The 18,531-nt window shown below is 47.1% G+C and overlaps 1 protein-coding gene across 7 annotated transcripts in view; it reads right to left on the bottom strand.

Moving 5' to 3' along the window:
• The window catches only part of MAP3K4 (mitogen-activated protein kinase kinase kinase 4), a 171,161-nt gene that overhangs the window by 3,901 nt on the left and 148,729 nt on the right, over positions 1 to 18,531 (bottom strand). For 5 of the 7 annotated variants that reach the window (XM_038742010.1, XM_038742029.1, XM_038742020.1 and 2 more), the window contains 6 exons: positions 17,491 to 17,682; positions 17,071 to 17,141; positions 15,028 to 15,144; positions 12,939 to 13,098; positions 9,130 to 9,252; positions 6,980 to 7,086 (listed from right to left, as the gene is read on the bottom strand). In XM_038742010.1, coding sequence (XP_038597938.1) covers positions 6,980 to 7,086; positions 9,130 to 9,252; positions 12,939 to 13,098; positions 15,028 to 15,144; positions 17,071 to 17,141; positions 17,491 to 17,682 — 770 coding nt within the window. Of the gene's footprint in view, positions 1 to 6,979; positions 7,087 to 9,129; positions 9,253 to 12,938; positions 13,099 to 14,277; positions 14,936 to 15,027; positions 15,145 to 17,070; positions 17,142 to 17,490; positions 17,683 to 18,531 lie in introns of those variants that run through there. The other 2 variants (XR_005448619.1, XM_038742055.1) reach the window with 2 other exon arrangements.

The raw sequence follows: 18,531 nt of genomic DNA, 5'->3' as shown, positions 1-18,531 counted from the left end.
CTCTGCTGGGGTCAGGTGCTGGAATAACCACTGGATAATGACAATAACGGTAATAATAATAACAACAATCACAGTAATAATAATAATAATAACGGTATTTGTTCAGGGCTTACTATGAGCCAATCAATCAATCCATCGGATTTATTGAGCGCTTACTGTGTGCAGAGCACTGTACTAAGCTCTTGGGAAGTACAAGATGGCAACCTATAGAGACAGTCCCTACCCAACAGTGGGCTCACAGTCTAAAAGGCACTGTACCAAGCCCTGAGGTAGGTATAAGATACTTAATTTCTCTGTGCCTCAGTTACCTCATCTGGAAAATGAGGATTAGGACCGTGAGCCCCACGTGGGACAACCTGATTAACCTTATGGAGAAGCAGGGTGGCTCACGGGGAAAGAGCCCGGGCTTTGGAGTCAGAGGTCATGGGTTCAAATCCCGGCTCCGCCACTTGTCAGCTGTGTGACTTTGGGCAAGTCACTTCACTTCTCTGGGCCTCAGTTCCCTCATCTGGAAAATGGGGATGAAGACTGTGAGCCCCATGTGGGACAACCTCATGACCTTGTATCCCCCCAGCGCTTAGAACAGTGCTTTGCACATAGTAAGCGCTTAATAAATGCCATCATTATTATTATTATTATTATGTCTACCTCAGTGCTTAGAACAGTGTTTGGCACATAGTTAGTGCTTAAAAATGTCACCATTATTATCATTATTAGGATAATCAGGTCAGACACAGTTCCTGTCCCTCATAGGACTGTGAGTCTCAATCCCTATTTTACAGGTGAGGGAACTGAGGCCCAGAGAAGTGAAGTGACCTGCCCAAGGTCACAATGGACACAAGTGGGGGAGATGGGATTAGGACCCAGGTAACACCTCAGTGGAAAGAGCCCGGGCTTTGGAGTCACAGGTCAGGGGTTCAAATCCCGGCTCCACCAGCTGCCAGCTGTGTGACTTTGGGCAAGTCACTTAGCGCCTCTGTGCCTCAGTTACCTCATCTGTAAAATGGGGATTAAGACGGTGAGCACCCCCGTGGGAAAATCTGATCGCCTTGTAACCTCCCTAGTGCTTAGAACAGTGCTTTGCACAGAGTAAGGGCTTAATAAATGCCATCATTATTATTATTATTATTATTATTATTATTATCCGACTCCCAAGCCCGTGCTCTATCCACTACGCCACGCTGCCTCGCATCCACTCAACCTACCATATTACTTGGCAGAGACCTGATTCTGGTCACGGGCGACTGGGCACCATCACAGCTTTGGCCAAACCACTCAAACAACCCATCCATGGTAAATACTGAGCGCTTCCTGTGTGCAGGACTCTGTACTACGTGCTTGAGAGAGCACGATACAACAGAATGGGTACAAGTGTAGGTTCTGCACACGGCAGGACACCCCCTTTCTTGCCCTTATTGGGCTGGCAGATGAAGGAAAAGATGGAAAGGAGGAGACAATGGTTTTCTGCCCATTACTTTGAACTGCTTCATTCATTCACTGGTACTTATGTTGCCAACTTGTACTTCCCAAGCGCTTAGTACAGTGCTCTGCACACAGTAAGTGCTCAATAAATACGACTGGATGAAAGTATGTGGTCCAAGGTGGCAGGGCCCTTGAACGCTGTTGTGGTAGCATGGGAACGTGCCTACTAACCCTAGTCTATTGTATTCTCCCAAGCGCTCAGTACACTGCACTTGGATTCTTTCTAATTGCTGCTTTCCAGATTGATCTCTCTGCTGTCCCTCTCCCCACCGTGCCTTTGTACAATTTGTAGTGAAGCATATGTTGCCGACTTGTACTTCCCAACCGCTTAGTACACTGCTCTGCACATGTTAAGCGCTCAGCGAGAGGCAGGACGGCCCACTGCTCTGGGAGTCAGAAGGACCTGAGTTCTAATCCTGGCCCCTCCCACTTCATTCATTCATCCAATCATATTTATTGAGCACTTACTGTGTGCAGAGCACTGTACTAAGCGCTTGGGAAGTACAAGTCGGCAACATGTGCTTCACTTCTCTGGACTTCAGTTACCCTGTCTTTTATATGGGGATTAAGACTGTGAGCCAAGTGTGGGGCATGGACTGTGTCACCTGATCAGCATGTATCTACCCCAGCGCTTAGCACATAGTAAGTGCTTAACAAATACCATAACCGCCCCCCACCCAAAAAACACCCACTGATCAACTGAGTTCAGTGACAAGCTGGATGACTACCCTACTCCTCTCCCCAAATTACTGAAGGACCAGAAATGGTGCCCAGGGTGAATCGGGTAGTTTATTAGTGAGCCTCCTTCTAGACTGTGAGCCCGTTGTTGGGGAGGGGCCATCTCTATATGTTGCCGACTTGTACTTCCCAAGCGCTTAGTACAGTGCTCTGCACATGGTAAGCGCTCAATAAATACAACTGAATGAACGAAGAAGCTTCTTGTGGGCTGGGAATGCATCCGTTTCAATACATACGACTCAATGAATAAATGACCTCGCGACTCTATAATAAGTGGGAAGCCACTGAACAGTAAGGAAAAAACCACCGCCCCGGGGAAAATCAGCACCCTACTTGATGATGATATCAAGTGTCCCTGAAGATGTTATGTAGCCAATTTGTACTTCCCAACCACTTAGTACAGTGCTCTGCACATAGCAGGCGCTCAATAAATACGATTGATGATGATGAAGAAAGGCCATGCTCGTTGCCTGCTACGGACTTGACTTGGAAGCACTGAGCCAAACCAGACTCGCTGATGGAGGCCAGGGTGGAGGCGGCTGCTGGGAATACCTTCTTCTCCAGAGGTCTCCCCTCTTCCGAGTGACAAGACTCATGTGTTGGATTGGTAGACGGTCTTTGGTCACCGGTCGTCTGATCCTAAGTGACTGACGGGAGGTCCCGTAGGCCTCCAAAACAAATGGGCTACGCAACCATTACTACAAGGAAGAGAAAAAGATGGAAGGACGTAGGGAAGCTCGGCATACTGACTCCCAGAGCTGACATGTCCATCGTCGTGAAAGATTTGACAAGGGGAGGCAGTACTACCAAAACATGGCAATGGTCTGCTTCTGTTCAACGAATGTGCACTTAATCACCAACACTATCCTTTGACTCTCATGTAAGCTCCACTTCTAGACTGTAAGCTCGTTGAGGGCAGGGAATTTGTCCATTCAATTGTACTGTACTCTCCCAAGTGCTTAGTCCAGTGCTCTGCACACAGTAAGCGCTCAATAAATCCTATTGACTTCCTGGCTGATTTAAGAGCAAGACTTCGCAGAGGCCCATGAGATCTAGCTGGGGCATCTCACAGATTACACTACCTGCTGCCGGCGGACCCAAAAACCACACGGACCACCGCTGTCACAACAAGGGTCACGTGCGGGACTAACCCATCATCGGAGACTCTCCACGCTCGAGCTGACATCTCCACCAGGGCCTTGAAGAGCAGCACTCGAACCTGGGTCCGGACCTCATCATTTCTGCAGAAACCGACCAGCAGGGAAAGGAGCTAATCCCCAGGCATCTCTGCCCCTGCTTTGCCTCAACATATGGAAAGTGGAAGAAATGCCACCACCTTCGAGAAGGAAGGGCTGAGGGCTCGTCTTGGAAACTACGAGGGAATATATTGCTTTCGGGCCAGAGTCCGGAAGGACACGGTCAACTGCGGGGTCCCTGAAAGGCCAAGGGGCTGCAGGCCGAGGATGTGGAACAGAGAGGATTTTCCCGGCACCACCGATTCAAGAAAAGAGCAGGAAGCAACACCGGGACAGCTCAGCTGCAGGCATCGGTCTTAGAAAGAAGCGTTTTGACACCGGTTCCGAAAGCTCTTAAGCAAATCTGTCTATCCCGAGAAAGGCACGGTGGGGAGAGGGACAGCAGAGAGATCGATCTGGAAAGCAGCAATTAGAAAGGCATGCCCCTCTTCCAGTAAGGCCATCTGTCAAGCAAACTGGCAGAGCATAAAGAGCAGTCGATCTTCCATTCTCGATCAACGGTACTTACTGAGCGCTTCACGTGTGCGGAGCCCTGTACTAAACACTTGGGAGGGTGCAACGGAACAGAGTTGGGGGATATGTTCCCTGCCCACAGCGGGCTTGCAATCTAGAGGGGGAGACGGACATTAATAAAAAAAAAAAGTTACAGATACGGACCTAGGTGCTGTGGTGCCGAGGGAGCGGTGAATAAAGGGCGAAAATCCAAATAAAGGGCAGTCTTCAGAAACACCCAGTTTGGGACGGACTCCTGGTGTAACGTCGGTCTTTTCAGACGCGACGGACTAAGTGGCTAAGGCACAGAGTGGTTCACCTTGGAACAATGCAGATAGTGGTGAGTGTGTGGGTTTGGTGGGGGTGTGTGTGGAGGGGCGTGTTTATGTGTGTATACAAACTAGCAGAAATATACTTCTCCCTCACTCTCTCGTTCTTGAGTCCCCCCTCTCCTCACCCCGCCTCTCGTCTACAGATGTTCCCCCTCGGACAAAATGACGTTCTACTTCTCCGAGGCAACCCCATTGCAACGATTGGGTGGTGTGGGATGGGAGAAGGATGTTCAGACGGGCTGCCAGGTTGCTGTTCCGGACAGATTTAGTTGGGCCACGGTGGGAAACAGTTCAGCCCGCGATGGCAGCTGCAGTATAATATAAATAATGATGATGATGATGATTGTGGTACGTGGTAAGCGCTGGTAGAAACAAGCAAATTGGGCTGGACACAATCCCCGTCCCACATGGGGCTCACGGTCTTAATCTCCACTTTACAGATGAGGGAACTGAGGCACAAAGAAGTGAAGTGACTTGCCCAAGGTCGCACAGCAGACAAGTGGCGGAGCCGAATTAAAACCAAGGGTCCTTCTGCGTAATGTTTCCTGTCACCCGATGGGCCACGTTGGCTCCTATTTTGATCCGGTAGAAACGGCAGCCTGACAATGATGTCTGACTCATCCTCTCCCCGCTCTCCCCCACTGGAGCTGTCCAGTCTACTCCTTCAAATAATAATAATAATAATAATCATGGTACTTGTTAATCGCTTACTATGTGCCAAGCACTTGCTAAGTGCTGGGGTAGATACAAGTTAATCAGGCTGGACCCAGTCCCTGTCCCACATGGGGCTCACCCTCTTAATCCCCATTTTACAGATGAGGTTACTGAGGCCCAGTGAAGTGACCTGCCCAAGGTCACACAGCTGACACGTGGTGGAGCTGGGATTAAAACCCAGGTCCTTCTGGCTCCAGGGCCCGTACTCTATCCACTAAGCCATGCCGTTTCCAGCAAACTGCATGCCTCTCCACTTTCAACTACTTGAAATACCTGATTCACCCTTTCCCCCATAGGAGCTGCTCAGTCTTCCCCTTCAAATCTGACAAGCCATATGCCTCTTCACCTTCAAATGCCTAAAATCCTAAAACGCCACTTCCTCCAGGAGGCTTTCCCTGACTGATCTCACCTCCCGCCAGCCAACTTTGGCCCTCATGCAATACGTCTATCTAATTCTTCCGTTAATCAGCCTACTCACGCGGGGCTTTCTTTTGTCCGACCCGTCGCATCTGCTTTTATTCTTTCTCCCGTTCTACACACACGACACGTGCCTGCCCGCCTTTTCCTTTAAACTGAAACCTCCTCGAGGGCAAGGATTATTTTCTACGCATCGAGTCTAGTGCTCCGCACATGGTAAGCACCCAGTGATTCCTGAGCTGGTGGTGGCGGCGATGAAAACTGCCACAGATATGGCTCCCATCCCCACGCTACCCTTGGCAGGGACTTGGGTAGAGGCATGGGACTGTGCTCTCATTCATTCATTCAATCGTATTTATTGAGCGCTTACTGTGTGCAGAGCACTGTACTAAGCGCTTGGGCAGTACAAGTTGGCAACCTATAGAGGCGGTCCCTACCCAACAGCGGGCTCACAGTCTAGAAGGTGGAGACAGACAGCAAAACTAAACATATAAATCAAATAGAATAAATGTGTACAAGTAAAATAGAGTAATAAATATGTACAAACATATATACGTATATACAGGCGCTGTGGGGAGGGGAAGGAGGTAAGGAGGGGGATGAGGAGGGGGAGCGGACACGTGCCCCAAGCCCCAAACCCAGCCACAATCACGCAGCCCGGCAGCCGGCTCCCAGGCAATCTGAGGGGGCTGAGGTGATACTGGAGGTCAGCCAATCCTCTCTTGTCCATAAACGGTAACACAAACTTTATCCCCTGGCCCGCTCTCATCAGAGAAATGTCTCCTAGACACATAACCGGAAATCCTGCAACGTCAGTGTTGGTAACCAGAACGCTGTAAAGTCAAGGCCAAATATGGCGAAAGTTCCCAAGCAGGCAGAGCATCTTTGAACAACCTGTGTGGCAGGACCAGTCAAAAGTCACTCAACCCAACAGGAGCAGAGCACATTCTCCACCTTAATTTTACCACCACCAGAACTAAAGTTCAATGCCCCTGAACTACTTTGGTGACAGAGGGGAGACAGCCCCAAACTCTACTTCTTGACAAATCTAGGAAATCCCTCGAAATCCTTTCGGCCTAGTCCCGCCTGTGCCTGCCACTAATTCACTTGTGAAATTAGACAGGATCGGAGTCCGAGTAAAGAGCAGAGTCTTTCTCTTTAAAGCAGCACGTATCACACCGGTCCTGTCCAACGGGAAACTTTTGATAAAGAAAGGACTACAGTCGAAAGGCCAACTTGTGAACGGGACTTGTGTTCACGGCGTGAGACGGAAGATTCAACGCAAGTTCTTGTAGCGGGTGAACTGATTCCCCCCCTCTTGCTCTCTGGCTATCTAGAACATAAATAATTCCACAACATCTTCCAATCCATGAGGTCTACTCGAGGAATAGCTACGTTCCAGAGGGTGGGACCGGGCCGTTCATTTTAATTCCACTGGGTGCCTGGCCCACAAGGGCTGACTGTGTTCACTGATGACAAATACCACTGGCTGAACCTGAGTTTCTGGGGGAAAGCTTTTGGCCTACCAAGCGCACGTGCCGTCCTTACCTTACCAGTGACCATTTCTATTACAACACAACCCAGACTCCAGATGTCTGCGGCACGCCCATGTCCTTCTCCTTTAGCTCGAGTAATGACTTCAGGAGCCATGTATGCTTTGAAACAACACATGTGCGGGTGTCAGTATACACGACAAAAAGCAACAGTACATACAGAGCCTATACGGATTCGATTGGGGCGACTCGATGGCGGACGGTAATCGGGCTCTTTTCCAAGGCTACCGGGGGGATTCCGCGGCTTTGACCGCCAAAGCCCGTAGAGCTTTCGGTCGGCTAGTTGGACTGGGCGAAGCCAGGGGGAGGGGATGCCCTCTGGGGAGCTTTGGCGGACGCATGGGTCTCCTGCCAGGGCAATGTGAAAGGGGAAGCCGGCTAACTGGAGCAAAGGAGTCCAGTCCAAGTCAGGGGGAAGGGTGAATGGGCTTGCATAGACCTTATTTGGAGGTTCACCTTTTGGGGTGTCCTATCCAACGGCAGGCGACTGTATAGAAAAATCAAATAAGGAGACCTAACCTTTCAGGAATTCCACTGGTGTCTGATCTCTTTCTCTTTCCAAGCCAACAGCGAGAGGCTGTCAGCCTTCGCCGGGCCACTTCCTGAATGCTTTCTCTCCGGGGGGCTTGGAAGCCCCCCTTGAAACCACTCAGGAAGTCAGACGCTAGACTTGGGCACTCCCCGTCTCCCCCGCTGCCCTCAGCTCCGGGGGCAAGCAGGGCGAGAGAGCTGCAGGCGACAGTACCCCTCTAGACTGTGAGCTCGTTGTGGGTACAAATGTGTCTGTTGGTATATTGTGGTCTCCCAAGTGCTCAGTGCAGTGCTTTGCACACAGTCAGCGCTCACTAAATATGATTATCTGAACGAATGAACGACATGAGTACTTTATTTCTGAACCTGGGGGGCAGAGGATCTGTTTGACCCTATCCCAGGCCACAGTGGGATGCCCGATTACCTTGCTCCCCTTCTGCCACAGACCGTGGTGGCAATGAGCTAAATGCGGTCCACCACTCACCCAGGGTGCAAAGATGCCCAAGTCCCTTTTTAAATCACTGGAGGGGAAGGCAGAGAAATCTCCTCGAAACACCCAGCCCAGGCTCTGAAATGGGCCCCTCCTGTCCGGATGCTCCCCTGCAGCCCGGGTCGATAACCATCATTGTCGTGATAATGTAATTATACGCTTGCTATGTGCCAAGCCCCGTACTGAGCACAGAGGTAGATACAAGATACTCGGGTCAGACATAATCCCTGCCCCACATGGAGCTCACAGTCTTATAGTAGGAGAGCAAAAAGGTATTGAATCTCCATTTCCAGAGGAAGAAATTGAGGCACAGACAAGTGAAGTGACTTGCCCAAAGCCAAGGCAGGCAAATGGCAAAGCTGGGATTAGAACCCAGGTCCTCTGATTCCCAGGCTTATGTTTTTTCTCACCAGGCCAGGCTACTTCTCAAGGAGAGTTAAAACTATTTTTCCCTAAACTAGGCATAAAAGACTGCGGGGAAGAAGGGAAGTTTCCCCTTCAAAATAGGAGAGAATTGAATTTTGGGTTACTAAATTCCCAAGATCCCATGAAAACCAATATTTACAACTGCAAGGCAAAAAGTACCTCTATGCTGTCCCTAAAAGGGAATAGGAATACACAGGGTACGTTATAATCTGAAGGCCTAAAATTTGACCTTCCATAGATATCTTTTGGTTAGATATTAAAATGTACACCTACTTTCTAATCATGATGCTTCCTGTACGAAAAGACTCGTGAGAGATGGTAGGGTTTCCACCTGCATCTAAAAAAACCCCTCTATTTTACCACATCTAGTGGAAAATGCTTGTCTATACGCCTTAAACCAGAATACTTTTATGAAATGGTAATACGATGTCTGTGCTCTTGCACATAATAAGCCCTTAATAAATGCCATTATTACTATTATATAGTTAAATGAGAAGAAATGGGAATTGCAGAGAAACTGATTCATTTGGTTATATAGTGTGAGGTGCTGTTTTTGAGTGCTGACCTGGAAAGGAATTTTTCATTTTTGCCTATCGAAGTTGAACAAACTGCCCCCGGCTCAGTCTACCTGTGACTTGTAATGCCTCTCTGAGTTTGAAAAGAACAGTTGTTTGCCTCTGAGGTGAAGAGTTGCTTACCTGCAGTCCCTAGAGTGCTATTCACTTCACCGGGCATGGTCTGGGCATTGTTCTTTAGCTTTACAGAACATCCAAAATCCCCCAGTTTAATTAATCCTGATGAGGTAAGGAAGATATTGGCTCCTGAAAAAAAAAAATGAATGCATGGTCATCCACCGCTGATGCAAGTGTAGGTTTTTTTCAAATGTGCATCCTAATACAATCTGCAGAGATAGCCAATGGTGCTTTGGATTTTACATCAGCTTTTTAGACTGTAAACTCCACATGGAATAGAGATTATGCCTAATTCTCACACGTGCATTTTTTTCCAGAGTTTAGAACAGTGCTCTGCACCTAGGAAATGCTTACAGTCTCTATACCGCAAGCTCATCGTGGGCAGGGAACGTGTCTGCTCATTCTGTGGCAGCGTACTCTCCAAAGAGCTCAGTATGGTGATCTACATATAGTATGTGCTCAATACATTGTTTGTTTTCTGGTACTTCTTAAGTGCTTATTATGTGTCAAACACTGTAGGCGCAAGTTAATTAGGCTGGACACAGTCCCTGTCCCGTATGAGGGTTCATGGTCCTAAGTAGGAGGGAATGCCGCTATCAAATCCCCAGTTTACAGATGGGGAAACTGAGGCACAGAGAAGTTAAGTGACTTGCCCAAGGTAACACGGCAAACAACTGGCAGAGCCGGGACTGCCAGGCCCTCTGACTCAGAGGCCCGTGTTCTTTCCACTGGGCCATGCAGCTTCTCTATACCATTGACCGGCTGATTAATAAAAACCATTACAACTCCTCCTCCTCTCAGGAGTTTGCACTTCTTTATTTAAGCGACCACTTAAGTGTACAGGCCTCGACCGAAGTCAACCTGCCAAAAGCTACTTAAACGGGTAACGCACACACTTGGGGTCAAATCTGTGCACACAAAACTCAGACATAACTGCACTAACCATTCGCAACTCAATCGTATTTACTGAGCGCTTACTGTATGCAGAGCACTGTACCAAGCGCTTGGGAAAGTACGATACAGCAATAAAAAGAGATGATCCCTGCCCACAACGAGCTCAGACTGACACCTTCTGAAGGTTGGCTAAGTTCCCCCAAATACTGGTGGTCTCGGGGACATTTATCTCGGTCACTCTGCCTTTTGGGTAGGGACCGTCTCTATATGTTGCCAACTTGTACTTCCCAAGTGCCTAGCACAGTGCTCTGCACACAGTAAGCGCTCAATAAATACGATTGATTGAATGAATGAATGAACCACCAAAAACACTTGCTTTGCAGGTGCTGTAGCCCAGAATCGGCTACACTGGCACACGGTAGAGGCTCCGGTGGTAATCTTCTCACTGTGCCTCAATCTCGCCTGTCCCGCCGGCGACCCTTGGCCCACGTCCTACCTCTTTCCTGTAAAGCCCTCCCTCCTCAAATCTTGCCAATCCCTCTTCCCCCCTCCAAAGCCCTACTGAAGGCTCACCTCCTCCAAGAGGCCTTCCCGGACTAAGCCCCCCATCTCCTCAGCTCCCCCTCCCTTACGTGTCATCTCTTGCCAATCTCTTGTCATCTCTTGTCTCTCTTGTCATCTCTTCATCATCTCTTGTCATCTCTTGTCATCTCTTAAGTGTCATATATGTTGCCAATTTGTACTTCCCAAGCGCTTAGTACAGTGCTCTGCACATAGTAAGCGCTCAATAAATACGATTGATGATGATCGCGACAAGCTCCCTTTGCTCTTCCCCCTCCAGGCCCCACAAGACTTATGTATATATCTATAATTCTATTTTTTTTTATACTGATGCCTGTTTACTTGTTTAGATGTCTGTCTCCCCCCTTCTAGACTGTAAGCCTGGAGTGGGCAGGGATTGTCCTACTGAGAGCTCACCTCCTCCAAGATGCCTTCCCAGGCTGAGCCGCCTCCTTCGTCTCCCCATCCTCCCCTGCCTTCCCTCCCCCACAGCACCTGTACATATGTTTGTATGGATTTATTACTCTATTTATTTATTTTACTTGTACATATTTATTCTATTTATTTTATTCTGTTAATATGTTCTGTTTTGTTCTCTGTCTCCCCCTTCTAGACTGGGATCCCACTGTTGGGTAGGGACCGTCTCTATATGTTGCCAACTTGTACTTCCCAAGCGCTTAGTACAGTGCTCTGCACACAGTAAGCGCTCAGTAAATACGATTAAATGAATGAATGGTCCCTCTTTATTGCTGAATTGTACTTTCCAAGTGCTTAGTACGGTGTTCTGCACACAACAAGCGCTCAATAAATATGATTGAACGGATGAATGACTCCCCTCTTCCCCGCTAAATCCTCCACCGTGCTGAAGAGGATGGAAACTCAGTTTGGTAGGATGGCATGCAGCTAAAAGAAATGGAACCAGACGGCACATCTTTGCGCGGTCCTAGACTAGAACACCTTCTCCCTCCTGAAAGATGAATGAGAGGGAGTTAAGCTCAATTCACTTCCCGTCTCTCTTCGAAATTGTGATGCGCTGCCATTTTTCCCAGAAAATTGATGCCGTTCACTCTTCTTTCTGATGAGCGGCCAAACCCGTGGTTGGCTCTTCCCAGCAGTTTCACCTTTTGGATTTGTGTCTCCACAAATCCCAGGACTGAAAGCTCCTTGAGGGCAGAGATCACACCTACCAAATCCATCATATTATTCTCTCCAAAGCGCTTAATACGGTGCTCTGCACACAGTAAGCGCTCAATAAATTCTACCGGTTGAAGGACACTATTGACTGGAGAAGCAGCATAGCCTAGTGGATAGAATACAGGCCTTGGAGATAGAAGGGCCTGGGTTCTAATCCTGACTCTGTGTGACCCTGGAAAGTCACTTCACTTCTCTGCGTACAGTTGCCTTGTCTGTAAAAATGGGGATTACGACTGTGAGCCCCACACGGGACACGGACTGCGTCCAACCGGATTAGCTTGTATCTACCCTAGCGCTTAGTACAGTTTCTGCCACATAGTAAGTGCTTACCAAATACCATAAAAAAAAAATTGAAGCTATTGGATACTTTGGTTTGGGTCCAGAGCTGTAACTGTGGTATTAGAGAAACAGCACGGCTCAGTGGAAAGAACACGGGCTTTGGAGTCTGAGGTCATGGGTTCAAATCCCGGCTCCGCCAATTGTCAGCTGTGTGACTTTGGGCAAGTCACTTAGCTTCTCTGTGCCTCAGTTACCTCATCTGCAAAATGGGGATTAAGACTGTGAGCCCCCGGTGGGACAACCTGATCGCCTTGTAACCTCTCCAGCGCTTAGAACAGTTCTTTGCACATAGTAAGCGCTTAATAAATGCCATTATTATTATTATTATTATTTGCTGAGCCCTATGTGCCAAGCAATGTACAAAACGCAGAGCCAGGATTAGAACCCAAGTCCTTCTGATTGCCAGACCCGTACACTAGGCCATGTTGCTTCTTCAGTCAGCAATATTCTTCAGTCATATTTACTGAGCACTTACTGTGTGCAGAACACTGTACTAAACGCCTGGGAGCTACCATCACGAGAGAACCTCTGTCTCCTGGGCCCGTACTCTTTCCGCTAGGCCACGCTGACATACCGGGGGGTTTGCTCTCCGACCGTTAGTCTAGACTAACTTGACTTGTGCCAACTGATGCCTAAAAGCTGGCACGCGTACCGGCTGGCAAGGGTCTCTGAGCTGAAGCAGGCTCTGCCATACAGGGCAAGACAGAGAGGGCGAGGGCAGGCTCCACCATGCGCTTAGTACAGTGCTCTACACGCAGTAAGCGCTCAATAAATACGACTGAATGAATGAATGAAAGGGGATGAAGGCGGAGAGCCGTCGAGTTTACCTTTGATGTCCCGATGGACGATGCCATGCTCGTGCAGCACATTGATGGCGATGGCGATCTGCTTGGAGTATAGTCGAATGACATGCTCCTGGAGTCCAAGCCTCGACACCTCTTCCAGGGTGCCTTCGTCACAGTACTCCATGAAGATGTACATTTCCTCCTGCGGGGACAAACACATTCACCTCATGGTTTACTGACTCCTCCGCCTTCCTCCCGTCCGTTCTCCGGGCGACGGAGGCGAGCTTCCATCTGAATGACTTGCAACAGGCCAGATTCCCAAGGGAGCTCCAGGCTATTCTCATGATCGGCGTGCAAATTTTCTCTTTCGTGGCCCTTTCTAACAGCCCCACGGCACTTCTGTACATATCTGAAATTTCTTTATTTACATTAATGTCTGTCTCTCTCTCTAGTCTGTAAGCTCGTTGTGGACGATCAATCAATCAATCAATCGTATTTATTGAGCGCTTACTGTGTGCAGAGCACTGTACTAAGCACTTGGGAAGTACAAGTTATCCAAAAGACACTTATTCTCCCCCACCTCCTCAAAGCCAGGGAACGTGTCTATCACACCGTACACTCCCAAGCGCTTAGTACGGTACTCTGCATCCAGTAAGCGCTCAATAAATACGACTGACAGACTGACTGACTTATCTATAGGGGCTCTGGCCTGCCTGTCTCTGGAACTACATAGATATTCGGGTGACTTCCTAGACATCATAGGACAGATGCAGTTGCCAGTCTCCCGACAGTGAGTAAGACCGCTTTATAATCTCAAACAGAGACCAGAAAAGTTTGCTGCCCATATAAATATTTTATGAAGAACTGAAACACATCTTTCTTGAATCTGAATCTATCTGGGATAATTATTTTACCATGAAATTTATATCCAGAGCCCCTGAAAAGCTGCAGAATACCGCCATCACCGACTGTGGTCTTGCCCACATTTTTTTTTTATCTTCTCATAAAAGAAAGGAGTTTCTTTTGGGGTTTGGGAATGTTACTTTCAAATTATCGACTTAGGGATCACGGAACCAAAGCACTTTGCAAGGTGCTTAAGAATTACTGACGACGACCATCGTCGATGGTGTTTATTGAGCGCTTACTATGTGCAGAGCACTGTACTAAGTGCTTGGAAGAGTACAAGAGTTGGTAGAGTACAACAAACCTACAGTCTAGAGGGGGAGACGGATATAAATATGAATGAGAAATGTAAAATGGTGATACAGAAGATCTAACAGGGGTCAGAGATGGTTTTTTGTCAACAACTCAGACTGCAGAATGTAGCTTCTAGATGGACTGTAAGCTCCCGGTGCGAAGGGAACCTATCTACCAACTCTCTTACACCGTACTCTCCCAAGCGCTTAGTACAGTGCTCTGCAGTAAGCAATAAATAAACACGACCGACTGCTTGCTCGAAGAACTACTTGCAGCAGGTGATGTTGTCAACTCAGTTCCCCATCAAACTCACTTCCCCTTACTATGGACTTTAAAGCATCCGATCACCTGGCCCCCCTCCTACCTCACCTCACTGCTCTCCTACTACAACGAAGTAGGTTGGGAGAGTATGACAGAATTATCAGACACGTTCCTTGTCCATAGCAAGCTTACGACAATAACATCGTTATTTTGCCCATAATCAAATCCCTAGGGGAAACAGCACCGTTCCAGCTTGGCAATTCTTTTTTGTGACTGTGGGTTGGGTCTGTTGTATTTAAAAGACCAGTTCCACTTTGAAACAATGTTTTCTCCTTTGTTTTTCCTCTTGGAGGACTCTACAGGTGATTTATTTAAGGATGACAGCATGTCAACTGGATTTTTTTCCGGAGGTTAAACGAATCTACGACTGGCAGGATGGGTTTCAGTCCTTCTAATGCCAGGTTACTGACTAGAGTCTACAACTTACATTTTAGGAAGAACTCCTCTAGTTTCAGAGAGGAAGGCAGAAATGATGTAACTCACGGAGCTTTCCTGATAATTAGGCACAAAGTTACAGAGCTCTGAAATGAGAAGACCTGTGATGTAGAACAGGACTCCACTTGGAGGCCTACAGATCCTCACAAAAAAAACCGTACGATCGATATTGGCTTACACGATGGAGTTCCACACCAAAATACCGAACCAGATTTGGGTGCTTGATGCCTTCAAATATTTTCAATTCATCGGCAGTTTCTTTGATGGTTTTATGGTCATTTGGCTGAAAACGAATCTGCAAGAAAGACCACTTTATTATTTACTCGGACACTTGGAATTAGATAATGAGACATGAAATACCACGGGATTCAAAACCATCTACTGGGAGTTTCTGGTACCGTCGAAAAGAGCACCAGGACTACGGTCATAGGTCATTTCCTTTGAAAAGCACTTTTCTTAGGAAGATAACCTTCTTTCCTAATAAGCAATGGAGTCACCTTCCTAAGGACAACTAAAATGTGGCTTTTTGAATGCAACAAGTTCAAATGCGACATCAAAAGGAATCAAACAATGGTGTTCATTGAGCGTTTACTATGTGCAGAGCACTGTACTAAGCAGTTGGGAGAATATGAGAGAATTATCAGACACGTTACTTGTCCACAGCAAGCTTACAATAATAACTTCGTTAGTGTGCCCCTAATAAAATCCCTAAAGGAAACAGCACCGTTCTGGCTTGGCAATTCTTTTTTGTGATTGTGGGTTGGATCTGTTGTATTTAAAAGACAAGTTCCCCTTTGGAACAATGTTTTCTCCTTCATTCTTCCTCTTGGAGGACTTCAAAGGTGACTTTTTTGAGGATGACAGAGTGTAAACTGGATTTTTTCCCGGAGGTTAAACGAACGCACATTTCGTTCCTAGGCCCTTTGTAAGTGCTACAACGCAAAAATAATGACAGGGGGAACTGTAAGCGCTTAGTACAGGGCTCTGCACACAGTAAGCGCTCAATAAATACGACAATGAATGAACTGTACAACAGTTTATCCCGAATCTTTGCCTTTTCCTTGCTTGGTGAATATAGATCACTTCAGTTTGACTGGATTCTTCCTATATGCATTCAGAAGCTTCAGGTGACTGTGTTGATTGCACTGTCACGTAAATGGATTTTGTTTTCTTCAGGCTTTATTAAAAATGCCAAGGAGTAAGGTAATACACGATGCAAATAAGAAGCAGCTTGGCCAAGTGGATACAGCACGGGCCTGGGAGAAGGGCCCGTCTTCTCATCCTGCTTCTTGTCGGCTGTGTGTTCTTGGGCGAGTGGCTGAACCTCTCTCTGCTTGAGTTACCTCACCTCTTAAATGGGGATTAAGATTGTGAGCCCCATGAGGGATATGGACCATGTCCAACCTGCTTAACTTCTATCTACTCCAGCCCTTAGCACAGTGCCTGGAGAATCAATCAATCAATCGCATTTATTGAGCGCTTACTGTGTGCAGAGCACTGTACTAAGCGCTTGGGAAGTACAAGTTGGCAACATATAGAGACAGTCCCTACCCAACAGTGGGCTCACAGTCTAGAAGGGGGAGAAGCAGCGTGGCTCAGTGGAGAGAGCCCGGGCTTTGGAGTCAGAGGTCATGGGTTCAAATCCCAGCTCTGCCGACTGTCAGCCGTGTGACTTTGGGCGAGTCACCTGATTTCTCGGGGCCTCAGTTCTCTCACCTGTAAAATGGGGATGAAGACTGTGAGCCCCCCGGGGGACAACCTGATCACCTGGTAACCTCCCCAGCTCTCAGAACAGTGCTTTGCACATAGTAAGCGCTTAACAAATGCCATCATCATTTATTATTATAATATGCACTTAAAATACCATTTTTTAAAAAAATTTCTGCAAGGATGCAGTACAAGTAACTTTCATATCTTATGCCTTTTCTGCTTTGAAGCAAATGCTTGAAAAAAACCCTTAGCATGCCTTTTGGAACCACTGAGGCATCATTTGGACCCCTAATCTCATCCAACCGTCCATCTTAGTTTTTCAGTTTGGACACCTCTCTCTCAATCTCTCTCTCAAGACAACCAAATTCAACTGTTCCTGCCTAACCCCTACTTTTGCCACATAAAGTGACAAGGTTGGGCAGTTCTGTATCAAATCTGCAACGCAAAGAAGCAGGAGACGAAGCCCTGCCTCTATAAGGAACTACTGACAGAGGAGCTAGGTTTTACTCACTTCCTTCATTGCCATCAGTTCACCAGTGTCAACACTTATACAGGTATACACTTTCCCGTACTGGCCTTCACCTGTACACAACAACACAACAGTCACATCTTTCAGATTGTTCAGTGATTACATTTGGATTCTGAGAAATCTGAACGAGGGAAAAATTTTCGGCCGATTCCTGCCCACATAGAGTAAAGATCGTTCTTGGTTCCTGGGTTCGGAAATGTTTCGACCCATGTTACGTGGTTGAACAAAGAGAGAACCCATTAAAAAGGAAGAGCCTTTAGATAGTACAAGCCTATTTTCTGAAGACAAGCACTGACCGTTATCTGAACGATCCATTTTAATTTCTAGGGAGGCATGGGTACAACCTGAAAAGATACGAAACCAAGAGTACGGGATGTTGGGCTTAATTTAAAATTCTCTTACCGATTTTGTTTCCTCTTTGCCACTTGAAGGTCACTTTTCTTAACCCGACATGCATGACATTATCATAGGATTTGGGAGTATCGCAAACTTGACCGATAATATTTTTCCTCCGCATTTCTCGATACCTCTTTTCCTCAAATAAACGAACTGACTTCTGGATAGCCTCTATGGGTCCTTGCTTAGAAATAGTATCTGGAGGAGGGGGAAAATGGTGAATCGTATTAATTTCGAAAATCTGCTAAGTAGAACGGTAACATAACGTTCCAAGCAGATTTCTAAGCAATGGTGGAGAAAAATGGAGCTCAGGCGATGTCAGGCAAGGGTCGTAAATTCAATCAGGAAGAAATGACTCTGTTAATCCACTGTTTTCCCCTTTCTCCCATTAATCCTGACAAGGAAGACCCCAACATATCACGGAGGAACCCAAGATCTCGGTGCGGTTAAACTACTGAGATAAATTGAGGTTCGGGAATTCAGGATAATCTTCTCCTATAGTGCAAAATTCTCTTCCGTTGATCCTGACAATTTTAATCCTTTACACTGTATATAATACAAGGTCCCCAAATTCCTTTTTCCCCCACACCCTTTCTGAAATTCACATTATTTTCAGAGAGCAAATACTGAATTCTCTATTAAAGCAGTGTGGCTCAGTGGAAAGAGCATGGGATTGGGAGTCAGAGGTCATGGGTTCTAATCCCGGCTCCGCCACATGTCTGCTGTGTGACCTTGGGGAAGTCACTTCACTTCTCTGAGCCTCAGTTACCTCATCTGAAAAATGGGGATTAAGACTGGGACAACCTGATCACCCTGGATCAATCAATCAATCATATTTATTGAGCGCTTACTATGTGCAGAGCACTGTACTAAGCGCTTGGGAAGTGCAAATTGGCAACACATAGAGACAGTCCCTACCCAACAGTGGGCTCACAGTCTAAAAGGGGGAGATAGAGAACAGAACCAAACATACCAACAAAATAAAATAAATAGGATAGAAATGTACAAGTAAGATAAATAAATAAACAAATAAATAGAGTAATAAAT

Source organism: Tachyglossus aculeatus, chromosome 2 (assembly GCF_015852505.1).
Source record: "Tachyglossus aculeatus isolate mTacAcu1 chromosome 2, mTacAcu1.pri, whole genome shotgun sequence".
In the NCBI taxonomy this organism is placed as follows: Eukaryota; Metazoa; Chordata; class Mammalia; order Monotremata; family Tachyglossidae; genus Tachyglossus; species Tachyglossus aculeatus.
This window is presented reverse-complemented; position numbering and strand designations above follow the sequence as displayed.